Here is a 25,464-nt window from a genome sequence, read left to right on the forward strand (position 1 = left end):
ATCTTTTAAGTAGCAGAGGCAAAACTCAGACCCAATGAATCATATACTGGAATGTGTTCTGAGTGACTAATGTCCTCTTGCGGCCATTGGTGTACCAGGGAATTAACATCACATGAAGCAGAGAATTTCACTTCTGCCACCTGGAATAGGGAGGTGTGTGTCTCATGGAACTGAGGTGTTAAAGTAGATGGTGGCATTGAGCTCAGCGCATGGATGAACAGTTGGTGAACCAAATCTTAAAGTAGGAAACCTGCAAAATGATTTCATCTTGACCTTTATTTGGAGAGGTAGCAAATCTTGCTTGGAAGTCCAGAGATTATGGGAGGCAACCAATGGGTGGAAGAAGGAGGAACAATTTAGAGGCCTAACTGGATTATAAGCATTTTGTGAGCCAAAACCCACCATGTCTGAAGTTTTTTGGTTTTTTTTTTGTGAAGAGCAGCCCTGAGCTAACATCCATGCTAATCCTCCTCTTTTTGCTGAGGAAGACCGGCCCTGAGCTAACATCTATTGCCAATCCTCCTCCTTTTTTTTCCCCCAAAGCCCCAGTAGATAGTTGTATGTCATAGTTGCACATCCTTCTAGTTGCTGTATGTGGGACGTGGCCTCAGCATGGCCGGAGAAGCGGTGCGTCGGTGCGTGCCCGGGATCCGAACCCGGCCCGCCAGCAGTGGAGCCTGCGCACTTAACCCCTAAGCCACAGGGCCGGCCCTGTCTGAAGTTCTGACACCAAAGCCACTACATTATGACAAACATGATGGCCAGATGATCCACTTAGCTCCTTCCTCTGTGTCATCACCAGCTCTCCAACTTAAGAGGAGCTGTGAATTGTTTACAATTGAGTTTCCTCTAGTCAGCTAATAACCTGCATGTAAATAAGGACCGTGTTTCCTGTCTTTGGGATTTCTTTAAACATATAAACCAAGTCAGAATATAATATTTCTTGAGGTAAAAAAATCTTTATTGCTATTTCGCTTAAAAGGTGATCAAAAATATTTATTCTTGCCTTAACTCCTAGCTTCATAGAGTGTTATGGAATGTGGTTTCATTTGCTTATTAGCTTCCCCTAAAGAAAAAGCAGAAAATTCCTAAAGGTGCTTTTGGTTAAGAAACTAATTTTGTATACAAGTTAGAGAAAATTACAGTTTTATGCTAAAATAAAGTATTTATAAAATAAGAGGTATTCCATTTTAAAACAAAGCCATGAAAAAGATATTCCATTTTATTTTATTTATTATTATTGTTATTTTTTACAAACAATAGATTTGCTGCAACATGCCCTGGCTCATATTATTGAATTAAAAAATTTAACACATTTCAAAAATATCAAAAATACACTATAATGAGTCTTGGACTACAATACGACAATGATTGCACAAAACCATAAGATATGAACTCACTGTCTGGATGACATCCATTGGCAACAGTGAGAGAAAACCCTATAGCATCTGGGAGAAGTGCATGAAATTTAGAATACGAGGAGCTTATGTATGATTGAAGGATCACCAAATGAGGGAAACAGCAGGATTTACTGTAGCTGCTTTTCTCAATCTAGGAAGTGCTTACCCAATTATGGGGCAAAAGTCACTAACTGGGGAGAATGATTAACTTGCCTCCATGATTAGGGGAGTCTTTAAGGCTCCCCCCCAGAGCGAAGTAAAAAGTGACACAAGACAGTTCTATAGTGATGCTGCAGACATCACTGAATGGCTTGAAGACTAATTATTTAATAATTGGTACATTTATCAATAACAGCCAAGTGCTCCCTTATGGAGGTCTCTTCATTAATAATTATTGAGTAGATAAAGAAGATGAGCCTGTGGCTTCCAAGTACCGGCTTTTGCTGAAGGTCTACATGGAAAGAAGAGCATCATTTGATATTCAGTAGATCAGCCAAACCTAACTGGCTCCATCTCCTGGAAAATAGCACTCGCTACAAACAATTATAATAGCACCCAATGATTACCAAGCTGCTCGCGTTGGCTCTTCTTTACACCAGGAAAATGAATTCATCAACTTATTGCACACGTACACTCTACAGTAGTATAATAAAGCGCTCGCTTGTATTCGGAGTGGTAATTCAATGACTCTATGGTAGCACTGTAGCTTTATGACATACCTGCATTTAAATTTTCAAATACATTTCCAATCCATTTGGATAAAAATAAGACTCGTACATTTTTCTTTCTTCCATAGGATTCCTGAACTGCTCCCATAAGCAGGAGTGACGTTCTTTCAGAAATTCTCTTAAACTTCTCTATTAAATGGGAGATACACACAGAGACCTCAGAATCCTGCAGAGGCCAGCCTCTCTGGGCTAGAGATCATCAGGACTGTCCTGGGAGTAGATTACATTCACCTGGAGACAGATCACTGGATTTCACCCCCTGACAACCTAATCAGATCACACAATGACTGTAATGACTTGACCTCATAGGTCAAGAGTTCTGTATGTTATTTTTGGTAATGTGCTATGGCCTTTTTACCTTCTATTTTAATACAGAGCAATTACAGAGGGAAATGAATGAAAGGAAGTTACAAAAAAAGAATGATCAGTTTTGGTATAGCCTATATTAAAGGTTTTCAATACAATCTAATGTTTCCTGAAAATAAATCTACCACAAGAACACTTAGAATTTTAGAGTTCTTCTGACTAAAAAGTAAATACATTTACTTTTGGTCAAGTCATCTCAGAACTGGGTTTTGTGATGGTTCCAATAAGTAGGGTGGGAAACAATGAGAAGACAAGAAAAGGGTTCACAGATAAAGGACAATTTTTAAGAGACTATACTATTAAAGTGGTATATTCTCAAAATAACTTTTTTAGACAACATCACTGCTCTATAACTCAAAGCTTCTGTTGTCTGGTTAGGAAGATGTTTTTACATCACCTATCACTATTATCTTGGGCTTTTCCTTCATTTCCATTTTTTCTTCATTTTTTCCCCATTTTCCCATATAAAAATAAGGCAGCCACACAATTGTGCCCATCTTTCTAACAGCACCAAAACTTTGTATGAGCCACTATGTTCTCCACTTCAAATAAGACCTGAGTTCTACAATTTTTCAGTAGCTGACCAGTAGTTTGACACAGAGAAGTCAAGTGTTTCTGACAATTTGGGGACTCAAATTCAGATTCTTGAGGGGTTGAACATTAGACAGCCACTGGAGTGGTATGGAATCCCCCAACAGTGTATCCCACTGACACACGCACATGGGTAGAGGGCCTCTGAGAAGATGAAGAGACATAACCATTTGTGGACAGGTTATCTGGTTTTCTACTGTTCCTTTAACAAAAACTTCAAAAAAACCCTATATTTATGTATATATCAACCTTATCTTTAACATTTTGCTTCTCATGAAACAAATTAAAAATGGTTCTACCCTATTTTCTTTTTGTGAAAGTATTCTAAAAATTCAAAGTACATTCCCCATTGGGTAAAATCAAGCAATGTCAAAATTTTGTAGGAATTAATTTTCCTAAGTAAATCTTCTAATGGAAAAGGCAACAGAACACAAATAGGAAGGACTTGCATTTTGCTAGGGTTACATGGAATGTGCAAGAAATACAGTAAACCAGGTTTTCTATATGCTTAGGAATTTCTCAATTAAGTCTTTCTTATATTAGTAATTGAGGCCAGTACTCTGAAACCATGTGAGGTGGATAAGCAGTTTTCAGAAGAATACTCTGTTAAACATTAAAGAGGTGAACTCTCAACTCACTTCCAACATTTTAGAAAACCGTCCCTCTGCTCTAGAAGGAACTTGTCTGATCGTGAGCTCCACCCATCTGTTCTCATTCAGCCTCAGTCTGTTCAGCGACATCTGCTATAACTCACGGTTACTTGGATGCAAAAGCAGCATCAGCCTTGGCCCCACATACTAGGAGGCTGACTGCCAACTCCATCACACGTTATGGAAAAAGGCCAATCCCCAAATGCCTCTCTTGTGATCTGCTGGGAAATTCCTAGCAAGTGTCACATTTATCAAGGAGTTATTCTCTTCTTGTGATTTGGGGGGAAGTAGTCTTAGTCCTCAGTCCTTCCCCATCTTCATCCCCAAAAGAAGATCCTACTCCCCTAAGTTTCAGGAGCTTTCCGAGTCTGACATCTAATAGTTAAATCGATTTCCCAGGGCCCTTCCTAGTACCCTCAAAGAAGGCTCCAACACCCGATGATCATTTTGCCTATGGACAAAGGTGCTGGGCTGCCTCTAAGAAGATTGGCTCGAGTGCAGATTCGATAATAAAAAGTTCACAGTCAATGAAAAGTGCTCTCATTACATTACATACATAAATTATCTGTTTGATTGGTTCTACATTTCCAATAAACGTCATTTCAATAGGCTGTATTCTCGTAGAGAAGAATGAAAAGCCATGTGACTAGTCACATCACATCCCATCAGTTAGGTTGAGATAGAAGGTGATTTCTCTGTCACAGAGATCCATCAGCAGCAATCAGTAAAGAGAATCAATCTTCAGTTACTTCCTCCACAGAGATAGTCCCTTTCCTGCCCAGGCAGGCAAATCCTCAAAATCATCCTAGGAGAGAAAGGGTTAATGGCAGGTGGTAGGACTGATACAGGGCAACATCTGCTTTCTCCCCAGGAACTTTGGGAATTCCAATGCAGGTTAAATGTGAACCTTAACACTGATGGCGTTTACTAGCTTATCCAGAGCAAGACCCTGATAGCTCTCACCATTTCTGGCTCCAAGTTCTACCCTCTTCATCTATGGTTTAGAAATGCAGAGGCAAAATGCTCTGGAAGGGTCCCCATCCCAACACTACACAGTCTTCCCTAGCGCCGTGGCTCCTGGGGGAGGATCACAGAGCTGTGTCAAACTCCTCCGGGAGTTCGGTCCGATCCTCTTCGCTGGGCTCAGGCTCAGGCCTGCTTTCCTGGTGTTGTTTCATTTGCTCCTTCACTTCTTCTTCTAGGTCACGAGGTACAACAAACTGATCCTCTGGCTCCAGCTGAGTGGGGGCAGCAAAATAGCCGGTTTTCTTCTTGGGTGCTTCTGTGGCCACTTCAATGAGGTTCAGGCTATCTTCTAGGGGAACAATAGAGCCATTGGAGAGTTTCTTTCCATAGAGACAGGAAGTGGAGGGAGACTTCTGTAACTCCATCTTGTCCTTGCTCACTGGCAGAAGTATGCCACTATTCACACTGTTCTGTCTGCGGATCCCAAAAAATAATCCTCTAGCATGTTCCTCAGGACATGGGGTAGAATTCTCTGTAAGAGTAGGAGAGTTCTCAAGATCCCTTCCCCTACAGCAGTGGATATCTACTTCTACTTCTACCTTGCTACCATTTGTTATGACCCCTTCAACAGGCTGGTCATCGTCACTGTCCAGGCCATTGTCAGACTGGTTACTTGAGAAGGTTGCACAAGAAGGCTGGCGCTGAAAAACCCCAGAGGTGGGTATTGGATGAAGGCTGCAGCGCCTCTCTGGCCTTGGGAGCAAGCCACCATCTAGGCCAACAGTGTTATGTTCGTCAGAAGCAGTGGATCCCACCTCACTGCTCACCTCTGAAGTGGACATCTCGCTGCTGAACTCAGAGGCAATACCACTACTGGAGGAAGGAGTGGTTGGTTTGGGTGGATCCTTGATGATGGTGGTTGAAGCAAATCCCACAGGACCTGGGAGGGTGAGCCCATTCATTTCACAAGTGCAGCCTTCTTCACCAATGTTCAAATAAACCACCATTGCCCCCACATTATCCTGACAACCATAGCTCTGGGCTAACGTGCACAGTTTTTTGGCAGCTGCTAATGGGTCTTGTACATGGCGTACTGCGTTGACAGCTTCTGTATATGACAAGTGTTCCCACAATGCTTTGTTTCCCAGAATCAGCAATTCATCTTGAATAGTAAGCGGAGTGGAAGATATGTGGGGCTTGGGGAGGATCCAAGGGTAGAGGTATGTACAACCCAGCATCCGGGTACAGCAGGTTACCCCATTCACTTTGTTGTCCTAGAGACAAGCAGAATGCAAATTCTGAGAAACAAGCAACAATGACATACAATTTTATATCTTTCTAGATCACAATGCTTAGGGTTTTACAATAAAATAGAATTGACATGTTATATATTTTTTCCTGGGATCTGTATAATTTTAAGCAGACTCACAAAAATAAATGTATAAAATTCTACAAGGACAAAATATCATACAGTTAACTGATTAAAATTAAGTAGCTAGAAGGCACCCCCATCTCCAAAGATACTTGCTCTAACATGAAGTATAGACCTCAGCATGTCCTTAAATAAAGAAACATCTGTTAGAAAAACAATAAGTAGAACTGTCATTAATTCTGCATCATTAGTATTCTCAGAGAGGCCAAAACTCAGATTGGTCACTAAAAATGATTTCTCATTTATTTATTTTTTGTGAGGAAGATCAGTCCTGTGCTAACATCTGCCAATCCTCCTCTTTTTTTGCGAGGAAGACTGGCTCTGAGCTAACATCCATGCCCATCTTCCTCCACTTTATATGGGAGGCCGCCACAGCATGGCTTTCCAAGCAGTGCGTCGGTGCGCGCCCGGGGTGCGCGCCCGGGATCCCAACTGGCGAACCCTGGGCCGCCGCAGTGGAGCACGTGCACTTAACCACTTGCGCCACTGGGCTGGCCCCGATTCCTCATTTAAGGGCACAGTTGGGACTGAAAAGATTCAGGAAGATATTATAAATGGCTAAGAGAATCTTTGTAGCTAAAGCATTAAATAATCTAAAAAATTATTTAGGCTAGAAACAGAAAGTCTGAAATCTGTAGCATAATTTACCTACTCTGTAAGGATTGTACCAAGAATGAAAAGCAGATCAAGTCACAACTGATGTAATTCTAAACTTAGAGAAAAAGGAATAATCCTGGTTGCAGGTTGGGAATGTTCATCTGCCAGATATTTTGCACTGATTTCTTTTCAAGATAAAACCAAACAAAACCTCTAAAGCCATCAATATATTTATTTCATAGTTGCAGTCATTCTCTGGGTGAAAATACTGGCTCTCTCATTACTGGAATTTGTCACAAACTCTAAATTTTATTTTCCTCATCTGTAAAATGGAAATAAAAGCACTTCTTTCATGGGGGTTATTGTAAAGATTAAATAAAATAATGAAAGTACAGTGCTTAGCAAATAATAAGCCAACAATAAACGTCTGTGGTTAAAATACCATTTGTAAAAATATTTCTTACTTGTCTAGGACCCCATATGAAAAATCTAAACATTATCTAAATACTGTAAAAGCAGACTAATCAAACAAAAAGTTATCGTTTTATCTTGCATTTGTTTTGACTGAAAGACCTTCCTAAGACTAATGCCTCATAGTTCCAGAATCTTTTAGTATCAACCACACTATAATGATACTTTTTTTGGTTCTGTGCTTCCTTGGATGGAATCTAATATGGTTACTCTTTATACAGAACTCTGACAGGACAGCCCGCCCAGAAATGGACCCACACAAACACAGTGCACTGATCTTTGACAAAGGAGTGAAGGCAATTAAATGGAGAAAGAAGAGTCTTTCCAACAAATGCTGCGGGGACAACTAAACATACACACGCAAAAAAAAGAAAAAGAATCCAGACACAGAGCTTACACCTTTCACAAACATGAAGTCAAAATAGATCATAGACCTAAATATAAAATACGAAACTTCTGGAAGATAACACAGAAGAAAATCTAGGTGACTGGGTTTGGCAACAAGTTTTTAGATACAACACCAAAAGCATGACCCACGAAAGAAAAAAAATAGTAAGCAGGACTTCATTAAAACTAAAAACTTTTGCTCTGCAAAAGACACTGTTAAAAGAATGAAAAGCCATAGACTGGGAGAAAATATTTGCAAACCATATTTTTGATAAGGACTTGTATCCAAAATACACAACGAACTCTTAAAACTCAACAATAAACAAACAAACAATTCAATGAAAAAATGGGCAAAAGATCTGAACAGAATTCTGCTTTGCAGTAAACAATGTTCACATGTAATTGCTCAAGTCTCTGAAAGGAAAAATGTTATGCTAACTTCTAAAAAGAGAAAAGCTATATAAAACAGTAGAGATACTGATGTTTCATTATTTAAAAAAAAAAAACACCAGAGCATACTAAGTCATATACAATATAAACAGAAAAAAATATTCTGAAATATTGTACTTCAGAATGGAGATGTCAAACTATAGAACTTTTCCTTCTTCTGTTTGGAATAACAAACCAGATGAGCTAGAAACCAACCAAGGGGGACATTTACATTCACTTTATATGTTAGCTATACATCTAAAGGATCAACCACAAGTTAGGATTTTTCATTTCTAACTTGCTTTTTCTTTTTGCTAGTCATTAACTGCTCCTTAGATTTTCTTCTAGTACTATTATTTGGATTGGGCACAATTAACCAGGCTTGATAGGAAGAAAATGGACCTTCACTGCCTCTATGCAGAACAGCATTCACCAGATATGAGGAGTAGAAGTGACTGGTAGAGAGTGAGATTCACCTCTGTTATGATGGCTTTTTGGTCCTTTACCCTCTGAGCCTCTTTGGGGTCCTGTTCCAGGCTGAAGACCTTAGAGAGGGGCACTGGTTTCCCACTTCGGCACAGGACTGCTTGGCACGTGCCAACGTTGGCCACTGTCAAGCTAAAACTACTTGTTGGATCAGCCAAATCAGGGCGGATGTAACAGAGGAGAGCAGAGGAGCCCAGCTTCTGGCCAGCCATTCCTAATTTCCTGTTTAGAAAGGAAAATGAAGACATGGTAGCTAATTTTAGAAGAAAGTGGCAGTCCTTCATGTCCATGATTTCCTTGTTTTTCTGCCATGTGACTGTGAACCAGCCTTATCAACCTGAAGGCAGTCTCTTGCTATAGATGATGATGGTGAAGAAAGCCTTGTCTTCCATGCTTAGCTGACTAAGAAATTTTACAAAAAGCGTGGGGAAAGAGGAGACAATGAAGGTACATCTTTCTCTGCCTCTGCTTACATCTGATCATAGACTACAGTGACCTAATTCAGTGGCTTCCAACTTGAGTACATCAGAATCCCCTGGAGGGCTTGTTAAAACACACACACTGCTGGGCCCCACCCACAGAGAGTTTCTGATTCAGTGGGTAAGGGGCTGGCCCAATAATCTGCATTTCCAACAAGTGTCTGGTGATGCTGAGACTGCTGGTCCTAGAACAATACTTTGAGAACCACTCACTTATGTTGTAAGTTCCCTGAAGGAAGGACCATAATCCTCCCTGTATTTCTCCCATGCACATGGCATCTATCCCCCAGATGGATGCTATCAGAAAGATCTGGTTCAAATTCCAGCTCTGCCATTTAGCAGCTGTAGATTCTCAGCAAGTTAATTCTCTGAGGAATTTTTCTGATAAAATATCTACTTGAAAATTAAAGATATAGTATGAAAAATGCTTGGTGTAGTGCCTGGCTCTTGGGAGGTGCTTCATAAATTGAGTTCCCTTTCCAAAACCCTTTATTTTACCAAGTCCCCAAGCTCAATTCTATTAGTGAAAAAGAGACTCCTTTCCCAACATCTTTGTGTTATAATGACAGATAAAACCAGCTCGGGCTCCAGGCTGCTCCATTTCAACCTTCATTACACAAGTTGACAACCTCCCAGTTGTACATATCCGATATGCAGCCCACTTGATGTGCAAGATGCTCCATCAGCTGCTAAGAGATCTTCAACAGTTTGGTTATGTAGGGTTTTTGCCCTTAAGTAGCTCAGACTTCAATCAGAAGATTAATTGATAAATCCCCACTAATACGTACTCTAAACACATGCATCTGATCAGTGCTTAACCTTTTACAGGTCACTGACTCTTTGGAGAATCTTATAAAAGCTTACCTTTTCCTTTCCCCAAATGTACAAATGCATATATACACAGTTACCCTTTTGTGCATGATTTCTGGGCTTTCCAGATCCTCAGCAGCCTTTGGGTTCAACAGAGAAAAGAGATGGCTCCACAGACTCTTTAAAGAGCCCAAACCCCACATTCCACACCGATAGAGAGAACAGTCAAAGAAGGAACAAGACCTCACCTTGCCTCTGTACCTATAGCTCAGTCTCTGACTTTTTGGCTTACTGAGATTTATTTTCCAAAAGTAGGACTGAGTTAGGGATTCCTCAACCCACCTGCTTACCTGTGAGATACCAAGAAGGTGTTAGCCATGAAGACTGTGTCATTTGTCGACTGCTGTACCTCTTCCAAAAGCACATCTGCCATGGTACACTGGAGTAGGCGAGGGAGCTCCTCATTTCGGTCCCCATCAAACATGCCATACACAGCTCCCACCCCCTCTGCAAAGTTATCCACAGCTAGGGCAGATACACACAGCCTATCACAGAAATAAAGACAGACAAACATCAAAGAATTGTTCTTGGTAACAGGTAAAGGATTGGTAAAGGATTCTTCTCCAGGGCGCCTTCTTTAAAAAAGTATTAATTGAGGGTGGAGAAGAATAGTAGTAAATCCTAATCTATACATGAAAAAAGTATTAGATAAGATAATTAAGCATCATCTGAAAGACTTGACATCATAAGAAAAGGGGGAATTCAGCCACTTCCATGAGCAGTACATATTAGTTTTGCAATGCTGCCTAAGGCTGGACAGATTAAATGTTTTCTCTTAGTAGTGATTAAGGACTAGTATTCTTAAAGACCCCCAGGAGCACACCTGTGGTTGACCAAGTTGGGTTTATTATGCCTTGCAGCAAGGGAGAATGCACACCATGGAACTTGGAGACATACAGGTAAGAGGGTATTGGAAAAAAACTAGTAGAGGATTTGGGCTTTGGTTGGGTCATTTTGGGGAAGGTCTAATGAAGCGGGGATCACACTAGATTGGGTGCTGTCAGAAAGCGGGGCCACTCTATGGTTGGGTATCTCAATAAATCTTATTTATAGGGAAAGAGGATAAAGCTGTAGTTGGTAAAGAAAGTAGCAGTCACCCATTTTAGCCACAAGAGAGGGTGTTTGGTATTTTGTGGACTGTGATTCATCTTGTTTTTGTCTTGGGATCATGGTCTCAGCCATCTTATCTGATGTTGGCATTCTGTGACTGTTTATGTCCAAGAGGAGAACAACACGGCCCAGCTTTCAGCATCAGATCAGTTCCCAGATCTCAGGGGCTGCGTTTTTTCTCTGTCTCCAGGGCCAAGATACTCACTTATTTCTCTGCCCTGCCATCTCAGCCAGTCCATGGCTCCAGAAGGTGGATGCAACTGTAGAATCGGTGGTTGGCAAAGGTTTCTGATCAATTTTTAGGGTTGTGATATGGCTGCGGGAAGTGAAGGAAGGGAAGATTAAACCATATATACTTCTGTATTTTACAAAAAGTATCCCAACAATAATACATGTTTTTATAAAATAATCTGACAGACCAAGATTCATTTCCAGAGAGACTGAATGACAGTAGTGTGCTGACCCACTGGCTAAGGAGGAGGAGAAAGGAAAGGGGTAGGAGGAAGAAACAGGGGCCAAATATTGTTACACTTGATGCCCTTCATTTCAATGAAAAACTAAGCACAAGAAGGATTTCTAAGTTTCAGCCAACTCTCTACTTAAGTATTTTGATACAATGAAGTCTTGGTACAATGAATGAGCTTGCACTGTCTCTCAGATGTTGTAATGTAATGTGATCTGTGCCACCTAAAATATCTATGCCTTTCATGTAAAAATATGCAGTGTATGGGTGAGCAGTAGTCATAATGCTGAGTTCTAATATAAATGGGCTGACTACTGGATAGAAGACCCATCAAAAATTGAATCAAAGAAGAGAACCAAGGGGCTTTATGACCGAAATCCTTCTATTCCTTTAATTAATCGAGATCTCCACAGTCCTTAAGAAGACATATGCATGGCTGGTGGGACTAAAATCACATGTGGATTCAACTTCAAATTTTTTCCTACCTAAATGTGTCCAGCGTCTTGTGTTCCAGAACAAGATTTGTATTACCAGTCAGGTCAAGGTCTTGTAAAGTAGCAGGCAGAGCCTCGGGAATCAGGATTTCTGTCAAGTCATTGCAACTTAGGTCTACAAACTGAGAGGAAAATGGGGAAATTAAGTTAATTCTTAACTCCCTAATGCTCAATCTCCTGCTGTATCCTCAAAGGGAACTTAATGTCTTCCCAGGAATCAATTAAACATACTGTGATCCCAAATTGCCACTTTCTTCTTTCTTACGAGAATAACCTCATTCACACTCCCACCATTTCCCCCAAAAGGACATCATTCCAGCACATAAAAGTACCTGGATCTGAGGCAACTGCAGTATTTCTGGGAAAATGCTAATGTTGTTGGAGTGAGCGACAAGGGTGTGCAGCCTTTTGCAGTTTGCTATGGTTGTGGGAATGGTTTTAAGCTTGTTGCCACTTAGGTTGAGTTCCTCCAATTGCTCCAATTTATTTAGTTTGCTGAAAAAGAAACACCAAAAATACCATACTACACCCGAAATGAGCAGCTGCCAAGCAAGTTTTACAGTAGCCACAGAGTACAGAGGTGACCCGGTCCACTGCCAGATGACTGGTCAGAATGAAGCAATCAGATGCCAGCAAAGGGAACGGATCACCACAGTGACTGCTCCTCTGAATCTCAGCCTAATCTGCCTCCCAAGGAGGGCCAAAGCTTCTCTTGCTTCTCTTACAGCTGTGGGATCTTGCAGGCATGAACATCTTCCTGTTATCTGACTTACAGGAAGTGGCTAAACCAACATCAGCCTAAGGTTGGTAGATTAGTTATGGTACTTGCTTTGCCACTAACTAGTTGCAAAATACTCAGTAAGTTAATGTCAATGGACACCAATATCCTCAGCTGTAAAATAAAAAAGTTGTACTAAATCATCTCTGGGGTTCCTTTCAGTTTTAAATTTCCACAGTTACCTATTCATAGCATAATCCATCTTCACTAAACATTTACTCAGTGCTTATCATACATACAGCACTGTACTCGGGACTATGACGCAAGTGAGTCACACTGTTCCATGGGATTAAGCAAAACTTTCTACACAGCAAGCAAAGTATCTTAAGATGGCCTAACACCTTTATCCAGATTATTACAAATTGCTGTGATTTCTTTTTATCTATTTAAAAAATTATAAAAATAATAAACTGCTGTAACATGGACAGAAAGTTCGGAAAATGAAGAGAATAAATCAACAATAATACCATCAATCTGAAAAAATTACTATTCTCATTTTGCTGAATTTCCTACTAAATTTTCACATGCAGATTTGTTTTACATAAATTTATATCCTGCCCTTTTCATTAACATATCATAAATAATTTCTATTGCTAGAAAATTCATAAATACTTTTTAATAACTACGATCAGTAAATTAAAATTGTTTTCTTATTACAATAGTAATACTCACTGAAAAAAATTAGAGACAGAAACAGAAAAAAATAGAACAGAGACAGAAACAGAAAAAAAAAATTTTAATCTCACTATCAGAGATAATCTCTGATGACATTTTGGTGGAAACTATTCTCATCCTTTTTAATGAGTAATTCTTTTTTTTTTTTTTTTTTAAAGATTTTATTTATTCAGTTTTTCCCCCCAAAGCCCCAGTAGATAGTTGTATGTCATAGGTTCACATCCTTCTAGTTGCTGTACGTGGGACTCGGCCTCGCGTTGGACGGAGAAGTGGTGCCTCGGGGCGCTCCCGGGATCCGAACCTGGGCCGCCAGCATCAGAGCGCGCGCACTCAACCGCTAAGCCACGGAGCCGGCCCTAATGAGTAATTCTTATTCTTTTAAGTAATCCTCCTTGAAACTATATTTTTCGAATTAAAAAAATGATGCTATATTATACATATTGTTTCATAACTTGTTTTTACTTAATAATATATTTAGAAATTGTTTCCATTTCCAAATCTCATGCTTTTCTCTCATACTCCTCCCTGCTTGGATCCTTCTGACTTGTAAATAGAAATGTAGTACGCCAATCTCAATCAGTCTCTTGCTGAGCACCCAGAACTGTGCTAGATTCTGAAAACAGTCCAAAAGACACAGAAGATTTGGACTGTGCCTGTGCAATTATAACACTGTTCAGAAGATGACGTGACAGTGGATTTATTATTCAGTTATAGAACGTTTCCTTTAATATACTGCTCCTAAATTCCATTTGGTTTTATTATCTGTATTCAGATTACTCTAATTTTATGTAATCTCCTATTAATTCTTGTGTTTACTTCTAACTTATTTTCATATTCTTCGATGTGTTTTAAGTTTTACATCAGCCTGCCTTTGACCCTTCCAACAATAAGAGTGTCATCAAATTAGGCGGAATTCATTAGTTTCAGAATATCACATCTAGTATCTCACAACAACTTCATACACTAATAGAACTTGTCAGTGGTCTGTCATTTTCACTTTATATGAACATATTTGAGTCCAACTGAATTAATCTGATAGGATTTCAAGAAATCTATCATATCCTGAAGTTAAGATTTTGCATTCACTTTAAAAGCCATTGTTCAAATTCTTTCAAGGAAGCAATCAACTTTATCCCACTTGTCTTCTATAAGCTCCAAATAGCTCATTTCATAAATATTCAAAAGAATTACAATAAGTTTTCCTGAGTTAATCATACTGCTAAGAAAACTTGTAAAATAAAATTAGAATCAAAATATATAGGGTTTTTTCTTTTTTTTGGTGAGGAAGGAAGATCGGCCCTGAGCTAACATCTGCCAATCCTCCTCTTTTTTGCTGAGGAAGACTGGCCCTGGGCTAACATCCATGCTGATCTTCCTCCACTTTATATGGGACACCGCCACAGCATGGCTTGCCAAGCGGTGCGACCGTGCACGCCCGGGATCCAAACCGGCAAACCCTGGGCCGCCGCAGCAGAGTGCGCACACTTAACCACTTGCACCACCAGGCCGGCCCTATAGTTTTATTTTCATTCAAATTTTACCAAATGTCATTTCCCTATGTTCTTAGTTTTTGAAAACACGATTTTTAATGACTACTTTCCTAGTATAGATGGGTTTTTCTGGTGTCAAATTTTCCAAGACCTTTTTTATCAAATGTATTTTGGAAGATATTTATTTCTCCACTCACCCTGTTTAAAACTTTGACAGCATTAAGCTTCTCTCATTTGTCTTCTTATAGGTGTAGCCTGCTAACTACTATTCATCTCTTCCTCCAGGAAGGCCAACTCACTCCCAGGCCCTGTGCAGTCGCAGCTGGCCACCTGTGCATATCTTTAACATCCTGCATTAATTACACTGCATTGCAATAGCCTCTATATTTGTCTATTTCCCCAATTTGACTGTAAGTTCCTTGAGGACAGAGACTGTAACTTAGTCACCACTGTCTCCCCAGCACTTACACAGTATTTGACATACAGCAGGCATTCAATATATATATAATGAATAAATTAATGGACTCAACAGTATTTTATAAAACAGTGCTGACAAGAGAAAAAATTATCTTTACAATTTCTTTTATTTCATAAGCCTGTACTTTCCTAGGTTGAAAATTCTCAGACCATTATTAAGTAATTAGAACTAAGAATTAAACACATTTTAACCACAACTTTTCTAGTTACTGATACTTAACAATTGGGTACAGATTTTCCCATTCGACTAGTGGAATCACAGCATCAGTAAGTCACTCAATATAAAGCAAGAGTACACGGTATGATCGCTGTAACGTCGTCTGACAAATGCAGAATTCATGTCATGTGTTTGAAATGACCAAAGCTTACCTTGCAGGAAAAGTTTGTAGCTGGTTGTTTGCGAGATGCAAGATTCGCAGGTGTGGGTGCCCAACCAGCACAGGCACACACTGATCTGTCAGGAGGTTGTTGGTCAGATAGAGCAGCTGCAGTGCACTCAGACTCTCCTCGCCAGCACAGGCAGATGGCAAAGACTCCAGACTATTTGCCGATGCATTCAGGTATCTGAGACTGATAGAACACACACAAATCATTTCCTTTACGGTTATTTGTCGCCTTCTTATATAGAAACCATCATGCCATCTCAGTATGGAACACTGCCATTCCATGCGCCCAAACTCGTGACAGAAGTAATTTCCTCCAGGTAGTTTTCTCTAATTGATTCTACCCAACGAAAGTTCCTTTTACTCAACTCACGCAAGCCAAGTAGGGAGGAAAGAGTACAGGCTTGGTGGTGTTCCCGGGCTTCTTTAGTGGCCTGATTCTAACCTAGCTTCATCTTTTTAAAGATTTTTATATATATATTGCCAAACTGAGCTCCAGAAAGGATATTCCAAATTATACTTCCACAAGGATATAAGAATGTCAGTTTGCTCACACCATGGTCAACACTGAGTATCATAATTCATTTTAATTTTTGCCAATCTAATAGGGAAAACACGGTATGATTTTTAAAATTTGCCCAGCATAGTGTTTGGTATATATAGAATATGATAAAAAAAAAGGCGGCTAATATTACTAAATTTGTTATGTGTTCTTAAGTCTTCTTCATGTTGTATGAGCCACATCCCTAATTAGCTTGTAAGTTGTTGAGGGTAATGTGTGTTGGCTTGTGTCTTTGTACGTCCCAAAAGTGCTCTGTGCAGAGTTAGTATTAAACAAATATCATTGAGTTGGCTACAGCTGCTAAATAACTTCCCTACTACAGATTCTAAGGTTGTAAACTAATTTTATTCAGACTGTCATTAGAATTAAATGAAGTGTTACGCATTACTAATAAATACTTGTTAATTAACAAATATTACTGCATTAAGACTCCATGTAAACTTTTCAAAAAGAGAATTTCCTTCAAACATTTTTTAGAATTTCCAAAGATTTTATTTTTAGGAAAGTCCAACCAAGTGTATTATACATTAAAAGATGTATAATCTGCCAAACAAAGAACAAGCCAGACATTTGTGGGCTAAATACTCTTTGTATGTCTCCTGTAGCCTTATGTCAAATTACTACTGCTTATCACCGTTTTTAAACTGAAGACAATATTGCCTTCTCCATATTGCAGAAGACTATAATTAAAAACCAGTTTTCATTTAATGGTGGCATACACATTAGATAAACCTCATTACAGGTATTAAAATAGGAAGGATTAAAATAGGAAATTGTAAATGCTATCCATTTACAATTTAAAAATCTGTTATTTTACAATGAGAAAGCAAATTGGAACAATGTTACCTTTAAATGAAAAGTTTTCAAAGTAAGTAGTAAAAAAGTGTTGCAAATACAGAATGTAACTTAATGATAGCTTGGTAAAGCCAGAAGCAAAAACTAAATTAACTTTAGTGGTATGTCCTTTTCTTCCTAAGGCAAAAGCTGCAAGTTGCCCAAGGAAGCTGTATTTTAGAATGCTGTAATTTCTCTTTAAAGGTCACAACTGTATTCACTTTCTGAGATGAAAGCCTGAACTTTCCCAACCTGTTTGCAATTGTTTACAACACTAAAACTTCTTAAGTATTTGATGGGTATTTCAACTTTTGAGTTGAAGATTATTGCCTCGTAAAACATTGTCATATTTTATTTCATACAAATTGCGAACGTCTCCACCCCTAGCTGGACTATGAGGTAAACACTCTGTAAACAGAGTTCCAAAGGTCACTCCAACAACAAGCCAGTGCAGTTTGTTTAGCCAGTGATTCTGCTCTTCTAAATTAAACCCACAGCACTTACTTTAAGGCCTTGGAGAAGAGGGTGTCTGGCAGCCTGGTGAGTAAGTTATGCTGAATATCCAGCACCTCCAGGGGGATGTGCTCCACCAGCACGGGAAGGTTTTGCACATGATTGTGTCCCACCATCAGTTTTCTAAGACTCAAGCTACTGAGAATTCTAAGGGGAAACAGGACAAAGAACAAGTAAAAAACACTTAAATCTTCTGAGTCTGCCCTTGGCTATTTAACTGAAATCAGTAAACTAATAGAAACATATTCTTCCAGACAGTATAATTACCAACAAGTGCCGGAGCCAAGAAAGAAGCCACGACCATATGTTTACCCACCACCCACCAGGAAGTCATTAAGGTTATTCTGGGAAAAGGTGAATTAATGAAAGCAAACAGCACAGAACAGAGCTGAACAAAAAAATAATTTCTAGAATAAATTCATTTAGATTTTAAGTCTAGACAGCACCAAAAATTCAGTGAATTTATTAATATAACTGATTACAATAAATTAATAATAACAATTTATTATAACAAACACTGCTATTTATTGATTGCTTCAAATGTGCCAGGCCATTTAACTATGAAGTTCAGAAGGATTAAGTGATCTTGATTTGCCAAAGATCTCACACTGTATGTAGTAAATGGTACAGCCAGGATTTGAACTAAGGTCGGATTCCAAAGGCTATGTTCATACCTACCATGCTACAAAGCCTCTAGTTTAATTTTAAAGACTCCATTAGGTGATAACCACACATTTTACACCTCGGAGCCTTTGAATATACCATTCCCCACCCCCCACCCCCAACCTAATACCTCTCTCTTCCTCGCTCCACATACAGAAATCCCATCATCTTGTAAAGGTCAATTCAAATACGCATTCTCCATGAAGCATTCTCTAATTATTCAAAGTTCTGAATTTCTAAAACATTTTACTTATACAGTGTAGTGATAAAGAGTGAAGGCCCTGGAGTAAGAATGACTACATTCAAATGCCAGCTCCCATCACCTCCTAGTTAAGTGCAACCTTGGGTAAGACACCCAGCTACAGTAAGCCTTATTTCCTCATTTGTAAGATGAGGATAAGAGCACCTATATAATAAAGTTGTTAAAAGATTAAATAAGATAATTAAAGTGAAGTTCTTAGAACATTGCCCAGCTCATAATACTCACCCAATATAAATGATCTATTATCACTATCTTAATCACCAACCTATGCCAACAACTCTTGTTATGTTTTATCACAGTTATCTGTGCACGAGTCACCTCAACAATCCGCTTACTAAGTTCCTTCCAGGCCAAGACTATGCATTAGCCATTACTGTATTCCTTACAGCACTTCACACTGTCCTGCACTCAGCAGGTACTCAATATTTACTGAACAAATAAATGAAAGTACCTTTGCAAGGCAACCCAAATCTAGGAAAATAATTAAATACATGCATATAAACATACATGATATAATACATATGCATGTTTACATAATATATACATATATACATAATATATACATTAACACATACATACCTCATAGGAACCTCTGTTAGAAGATTATAGCTCACATCTAATATTTCTATCTTTTTTGCTTCACAGGCCCAGTCAGGGACACACTCTAGCAGGTTTCTGCAGAAAATAAATAATGAAAAGGCATCATTTAAGATGATGAATGGAACTCATTTCACCAGCCCTTGAGCCTCTTGAGGGCAGGAGCACTATGCTCAAGGCATCCCTGGTACCCTACCTGCAATACAGTAGGTGCTCAATGAAAGTTGCTGATAGAAGGATGGAGAGAGACAAGTATACAAACATGTATGATATGCGATCAATTATGCTGCATGCTCAAAGAATTTCAGCAGCAGGAAAGCACATATGTGGTGGGAAGGGATGAGGAAGAGATGAGGAAAGACTTAAAAGAAGCAGCAGCATTTTAAATAAACCTTCAAAGAGAAGTAGGATTTCCACAGGTAATGACTGGGGGAAAAGAGAAGCAAATTCTGGGGAAAAGAATGAATCAAAGTGAGGAAGGAGGGACAAAAGATAACTAGCGGGGGAAAAAAGTTCCAGATGGTTTAGAATGTGAACTCAAATATTTAATAGAGCACTGGGCAGATACTTAGTAAAACGAATTTTATTTTCAGATGTTACTTAGCTTCTCTAGGCCTCCAAGTATCTATTGATCAACTGATCAATATGATGAGGCAGAAGAAATAGGTGCTCTAAGAGAAATGCAGATGCTGCTATGATGGCTTAGTGAAAGAAGCACTTTGCCTGAAATGGATCAAGGCAAGCTCCTAAGAAATATGACATCTGCATTAGAATTTGAAGGATGTTGTATAATGACCTGAGATGAAAGGACATTCCAAGCAAGAGGTGACAACCTGAGCTACAGCACAAGAAAAGAAACGGCATGATACATGTGGGAATAATAAGCAGTTTGGTGATGCTAGAGAAGCAAATATGGAACAGAGAGTGGGAAGAAACAAGGCTGGAAAGACCTAAATCAAGTCTAGAAGGGTGTGACTTTATCCTGCAGTTATAGGGGGATCACTGAAGGGTGTGTAAGCAGTGGGGAGATAATGTCAGTTTTGCACCTTAAATAGCTCTCTCTGTGGATACATGGAGGTCTGGGTGAGGTGGTTATATTAGTAAAAGAAGAATAATTAGAAAGCTGATTAGAATCAGAATTCCAGACAAGAAATGATATGGGCCAAAATGAGTGCTAATATACATGGAAGGGAGGGGAGGGATTCCAGAAATATTTAGGAGGTAAAAATCAAAATAATTTGGCCATGGATTAGACATGGGACTAGAACAGACAGAAGAATCAAAAATGACTTTCAGGCTTCTAGCCTAGATGACCAGGGAGAAAATCATATCCAGAAAAAGGACCATAAGCTCCAAATGAATGGTGAATTTATAGTGGTGTCCATCTGGATATGATTTTCTTCAGCAGTGATCAAGCTCAGTGGAGAAGATAAATCTTAGTACTGATTCATCATGTTGGGGCTTTGCTGGGAAGATATGACAGAAATAAATCGATGGAAGGGAATCTAGAACAACAGCTTAATAATAATAATAATGATATTAAAATAACAACAGTAAAAAGAAACCTGGCTATAATAGCCAATATTTCTTGAGAGACAACTATATGCCAGGCACTATGCTATATATTTTGCATTTATTATCTCATTTAATCTGTGCAACAACCCTGACCATACAGGACCCCGTCCACTGCCCTGTCTACCTGCTTCTAGCACTCTATATGCACAGCACTTGTGATGCTGCTCTGCAACTGCTTGTCTGATTGCCAGATTCTCCACTAGACTGTAAAACTCAACCACTGAACCCTGAATGCCTAACGTAGTGTTAAAAAAATGAATGAAGGAAAGAAAGCAAACCTCATTTATGTTTATTCTTGACCACCAACAAAAGTAATAAAATCCAGAGTATAATTAATCTCTCTCTGAAAATCAGACCAACATGGGCCACAAGAGTATCAAAAAACTAAGAGAATAAAAATTTAAAAATAAGCTACTATTGGGCCGGCCCCGTGGCTTAGCGGTTAAGTGCGTGCGTTCCGCTGCTGGCGGCCCGGGTTCGGATCCCGGGCGCGCACCGACGCACCGCTTCTCCGGCCATGCTGAGGCCGCATCCCACATACAGCAACTAGAAGGATGTGCAACTATGACATACAACTATCTACTGGGGCTTTGGGGGGAAAATAAATAAATAAAATTATATATAAAAAAAAAATAAGCTACTATCTAAAAACGAAAAATTATCTAATTCCAACTTGCAGAAAGGAAATCACTGCCATGAAGGGGTAATAGGTCTTCTTTGTTTGCATCTTGTCTTAAATCCATGGACTTTAAGAATGAGTAATTCATAGCCATTGAGTAATTCACAGCCATGAGTAATTCAGGCCATTTAACTTATTTCTCCACTCATCCTTTCACTCTTCTCCAGGTTACCCAAATATCTCAATATATTTAGATTTCTTGTACCTCAAAACTACCAAAGTATCCACATATATCTCTTAAATATTAGAAATCAAACAAGCACCACCCTCATGAGACACACTCACCGGGAGAGTTCTAGAGAACTGAGTAGACTGGGTACTGGATAGACATTCACTGCCGTCAGCTCTAATCAAAAAACAAATAGGTTGTTAGCGACATTCTCCAAAGAAGAAAGTAACTGAGAGTAAACAAGGGAAAAATGGCTTAGTGAAATCACCAGAGAGAAAACTGATGTCATCCACTGAGATGAACTAAAGATTAAAACCATTGGGTAACTCACACTGACTAACTTGAATTGCTTGCTTCCAATTTGAAAACCAACCAAACTAAGTGAAGGATCTTGTGTACTGCAGTGGATTCAGACTAGATCAGGCCATTGTTAAATGTTAACAGTAACTACTTAGTTTTTTAATGTGAAAAATTAATAATTGGATTTTTACTGGCAATATTTTAACTTTTAAAGTAAAACAAATACAGAAAAGTGCAACAATCTTAAGTGTATAGATCTATGAATTTTTACAAACAGAACACACTGGCATAACCAGTGCCCAAATCAAGAAACAGAACATTACCAGCTCTCCAGCAGCTCCCCCTTGTCTCCCGTTCCAGTCAGTGCCCCACAAGGGCAACACCATCCTGACTCCTAATACCATAGATTACTTTTGCTTCTTTATATAAATATACACAGACAGTATGTATAATTTTTTGGTCTGGCTTCATTCACTCCACATTGTGCTTGTGAGATTTGTTCGTATTATTGCATATGGTTGTAGCTCATTCATTCTCATGGCTGTATAAAACTTTTTACGTGAATATACCACAATTTATTTTTTCATTTCAGAGTTGATGAGCATTTAAGTCTTTTCCAGCTTGGAGTTACTATAAATAGCACTTCTATGTACATTTTTGTCCATGTCTTTTAAGGACTAATATAAGCATTCATGTTGAGTATAAGCTTGGGAGAGGAACTGCTGAGTACAGAGGCTGCTTATGTTCAGTTTTAGTAGATGCTCATATTGAACGGTTTTCCAAAGTGGTTGTACCAATTTACACTCCCAACAGCTGACAGTGGTATTTTTTGTGTGTGTGTGTGAGGAAGATCAGCCCTGACCTAACATTCATGCTAATCCTCCTCTTTTTGCTGAGGAAGACTGGCTCTGAGCTAACATCTACTGCCAATCCTCCTCCTCTTTTTTTTCCCCAAAGCCCCAGTAGATAGTTGTATGCCATAGGTGCACATCCTTCTAGTTGCTGACAGTGGTATTTTCCGTCTTTTTCATTCTAATCATTCTGGTAGGTGTGCAATGATTCACACTGGGGTTTCAATTTGCATATCCCTGAACACCAGTGAGTGCCTTTCCCTATACAGTATTAACTGGTCTTCTGGATAACTTCTATTGCAAAGCCGAGCTCTTTACTTTTCAGGCATCAAAGCTGCAAGTGTTGATGTGAATTCTTCTAGGTTGTAGAATTTAAGGATTCTGTAAACAGAGTAGCTAACTTCAAACCAGCCCTGTTTAGTACAGAGCTGTGATAGAATCTCGGTTACTAAGGATGACTGCATGTATGTCAGTGAGGTCTTTTCCAATAGGGCCAGTCATTCAGATTCTCTAGATACATTAAGAATAGAGAATAGGCCTGATGAAAAAACTTCCATGCCAAAGGACCTCCTACCATCTCACAATATCTATCAACAGCACAAGTCAACACTCATCAGCTTTGACACTATTCTGACCTAAGCAATTAATCTAAGCTACAATTTGAAACTTCTATAACATAACAAAAGGCAATGAAAAGAGAAGTCCTTAAACTGTCTTTTATCCTAATAATGTATTTTAGAGATATAGAAATGTAAAGAGAATAAAATAATGAACACTCTTTCACCCATCATCTAGCTTTTAACAAGTCTTCACATTCTGCTTTATGTGCCTCAGACTTTTGAAGAATTAAAACACTACAAACACCAAGAGATAAACATCATCCTGAATATGATTTTTATCATTCCCATGAGTTTTTTCATAAGAAAACAACATTTTTGTGTGTTTTAAAATGTGATATAACTATCATAATATACATATCATTATGTACTTACTTTTTTTGCTCAAAAAATGTTTGAGATTTATCCATACTAATACACAAAGCTTTAGTACATTCATTTCCATTGTTGTGCAATATTCTATTGTATAAATATACCACTCTTTAGTTTACCAATTTTCCTATTAATAGTCATATTTCTTATTTTTTTCACTATAACAAACAATGCTGTGATAAACATTCTTGTACCCATATCCTTGTGCACATGTGAGTGTCTTCGGGAAATATTCCAGGCAGGGAACTGCTAGATTTTGGGCTATGTGTATCTTCGACTTGTCTAACATCGTCATTCTGCTCTCCAAGGTAGTTTTACCACTGACCCTCTCACTGGCAGAGTTATGAGAGCTGCTGCTTCTCCACGTCTTCAGTAGCACTTAGCATTATTTTTTTTATTTGATTGAGTATAAAATGGTATTATCTAAATTTGCATTTCTCTGACACTTAGTGAAACTGAGCATCTTTTCCTTTCCTTCTTTAATTAGAAAAAGTAATTAAAACTTCTGCAGTAAAGAAGAACTTGCTGTAAAAAGAAGGGCCTCAACAAATATAAGGCCGTTTACACTGAAAAATACTCCTGGAGCAAATCACTATTGAAATGAGAGGCTTCTCATTCTAGAACTGAGGCAGCACAAGGTTTTAGACCAGATATTGGCAAACTTTTTCTGTAAAGGATTAAATATCCAGTAAATAGTTTAGACTTTGCAGGCCACACGGTCTCTCTTACCACTATTCAATTCTGCCACTATAGTGTGAGAGCAGTAATCTGTAAACAAACGAATGTGGGTATGTTCTAATCAAATTTTATTCACTGAAATTTTAATTTCATATAACTTTCCCATGTCAAAAGTATTCTTCTTTTGATTTTTTTTTAACTCACCATTAAAAAATCTAAAAACCCATTCCTTGTGGGCCATACAAAAACAGGTGGCAGGCCAAATTTAGCCTCTGGGCTGCAGTTTGCCAATCCTTGTTTTAAACTATTATTGATACTCTGTTTTGCACATGCTTGTCCACTCTCCTAATCCCCCGTTATTTGCAAAATGCCTCTTATTATTCTCACTTAGTGAATCTCATAGTATCTTGCAGTATCTTTTTATGCATATCTCAACCACCTAAATGTTGACAGCAAACTTAAAAGATAAAGCTAGGTCTCAATGAACCTCAAACTCCACTTTGCATAGTGGTTGAGGAACACCACAGAAGCCATTGTTCTTAGAAAGCTCTGACGAGAGCTACAAGAGAAGAAAACAGGATAGAGAACTCACTGTTCGAATTGGCGTAGAGAGTTCGAAGGGAGAAGCCACTGAGTGTCAGCTCCCTCAGCTGGTTCCGCTCACAATGCAGCTGCTCCAAGCTACATAAGGAGCTAAGATCTAAATCAGTCAGTTGATTGTCCCGCAAATCCATGTGGGTGATGTATTTATTTCCCTCCAGATTTTCAATAAGCATGGTTTTCAAATGGTTCATCCTTAATATTCAGAAATAAGGAAATCATTAGAAATAAATTCTACTAAATATGCTTACTAAAAGAAAAATAGAAGAGGTATGATCTCTTTCTCTCTTTCCTAAACAACTTAAGAATTTCACTACTTGCCTCATTTTGCAAAGTACAAAGTAAATAACCACAGATGGCTGTACCTTGAGTTCTTAGTTTATAAACTGGGTTAGACAATCCAGATTGGCAAATATATATACAAATTAAATAAAGAGAAAGGGAAATAGGGACCATATCCACAAACAGTT

General features: G+C 38.8%; 1 protein-coding gene across 3 annotated transcripts in view; it reads right to left on the minus strand.

Moving 5' to 3' along the window:
- Window positions 1–1,191: 1,191 nt before the first annotated feature.
- The window catches only part of PHLPP2 (PH domain and leucine rich repeat protein phosphatase 2), a 69,997-nt gene continuing 45,724 nt past the window's right edge, over window positions 1,192–25,464 (minus strand). For all 3 annotated transcript variants that reach the window (XM_087419993.1, XM_087419994.1, XM_087419995.1), the window contains 11 exons: window positions 24,987–25,189; window positions 21,693–21,753; window positions 19,136–19,231; window positions 17,623–17,778; window positions 15,709–15,909; window positions 12,252–12,414; window positions 11,911–12,041; window positions 11,168–11,278; window positions 10,143–10,337; window positions 8,494–8,725; window positions 1,192–5,975 (listed from right to left, as the gene is read on the minus strand). In XM_087419993.1, the coding sequence (XP_087276119.1) occupies window positions 4,824–5,975; window positions 8,494–8,725; window positions 10,143–10,337; window positions 11,168–11,278; window positions 11,911–12,041; window positions 12,252–12,414; window positions 15,709–15,909; window positions 17,623–17,778; window positions 19,136–19,231; window positions 21,693–21,753; window positions 24,987–25,189 (2,701 nt within the window). In that variant the 3' untranslated portion in view covers window positions 1,192–4,823. The remainder of the gene's footprint in view (window positions 5,976–8,493; window positions 8,726–10,142; window positions 10,338–11,167; window positions 11,279–11,910; window positions 12,042–12,251; window positions 12,415–15,708; window positions 15,910–17,622; window positions 17,779–19,135; window positions 19,232–21,692; window positions 21,754–24,986; window positions 25,190–25,464) is intronic.

Source organism: Ceratotherium simum, chromosome 30, assembly GCF_057802395.1.
Source record: "Ceratotherium simum simum isolate JZ-2026a chromosome 30, ASM5780239v1, whole genome shotgun sequence".
Classification (NCBI taxonomy): domain Eukaryota; kingdom Metazoa; phylum Chordata; class Mammalia; order Perissodactyla; family Rhinocerotidae; genus Ceratotherium; species Ceratotherium simum.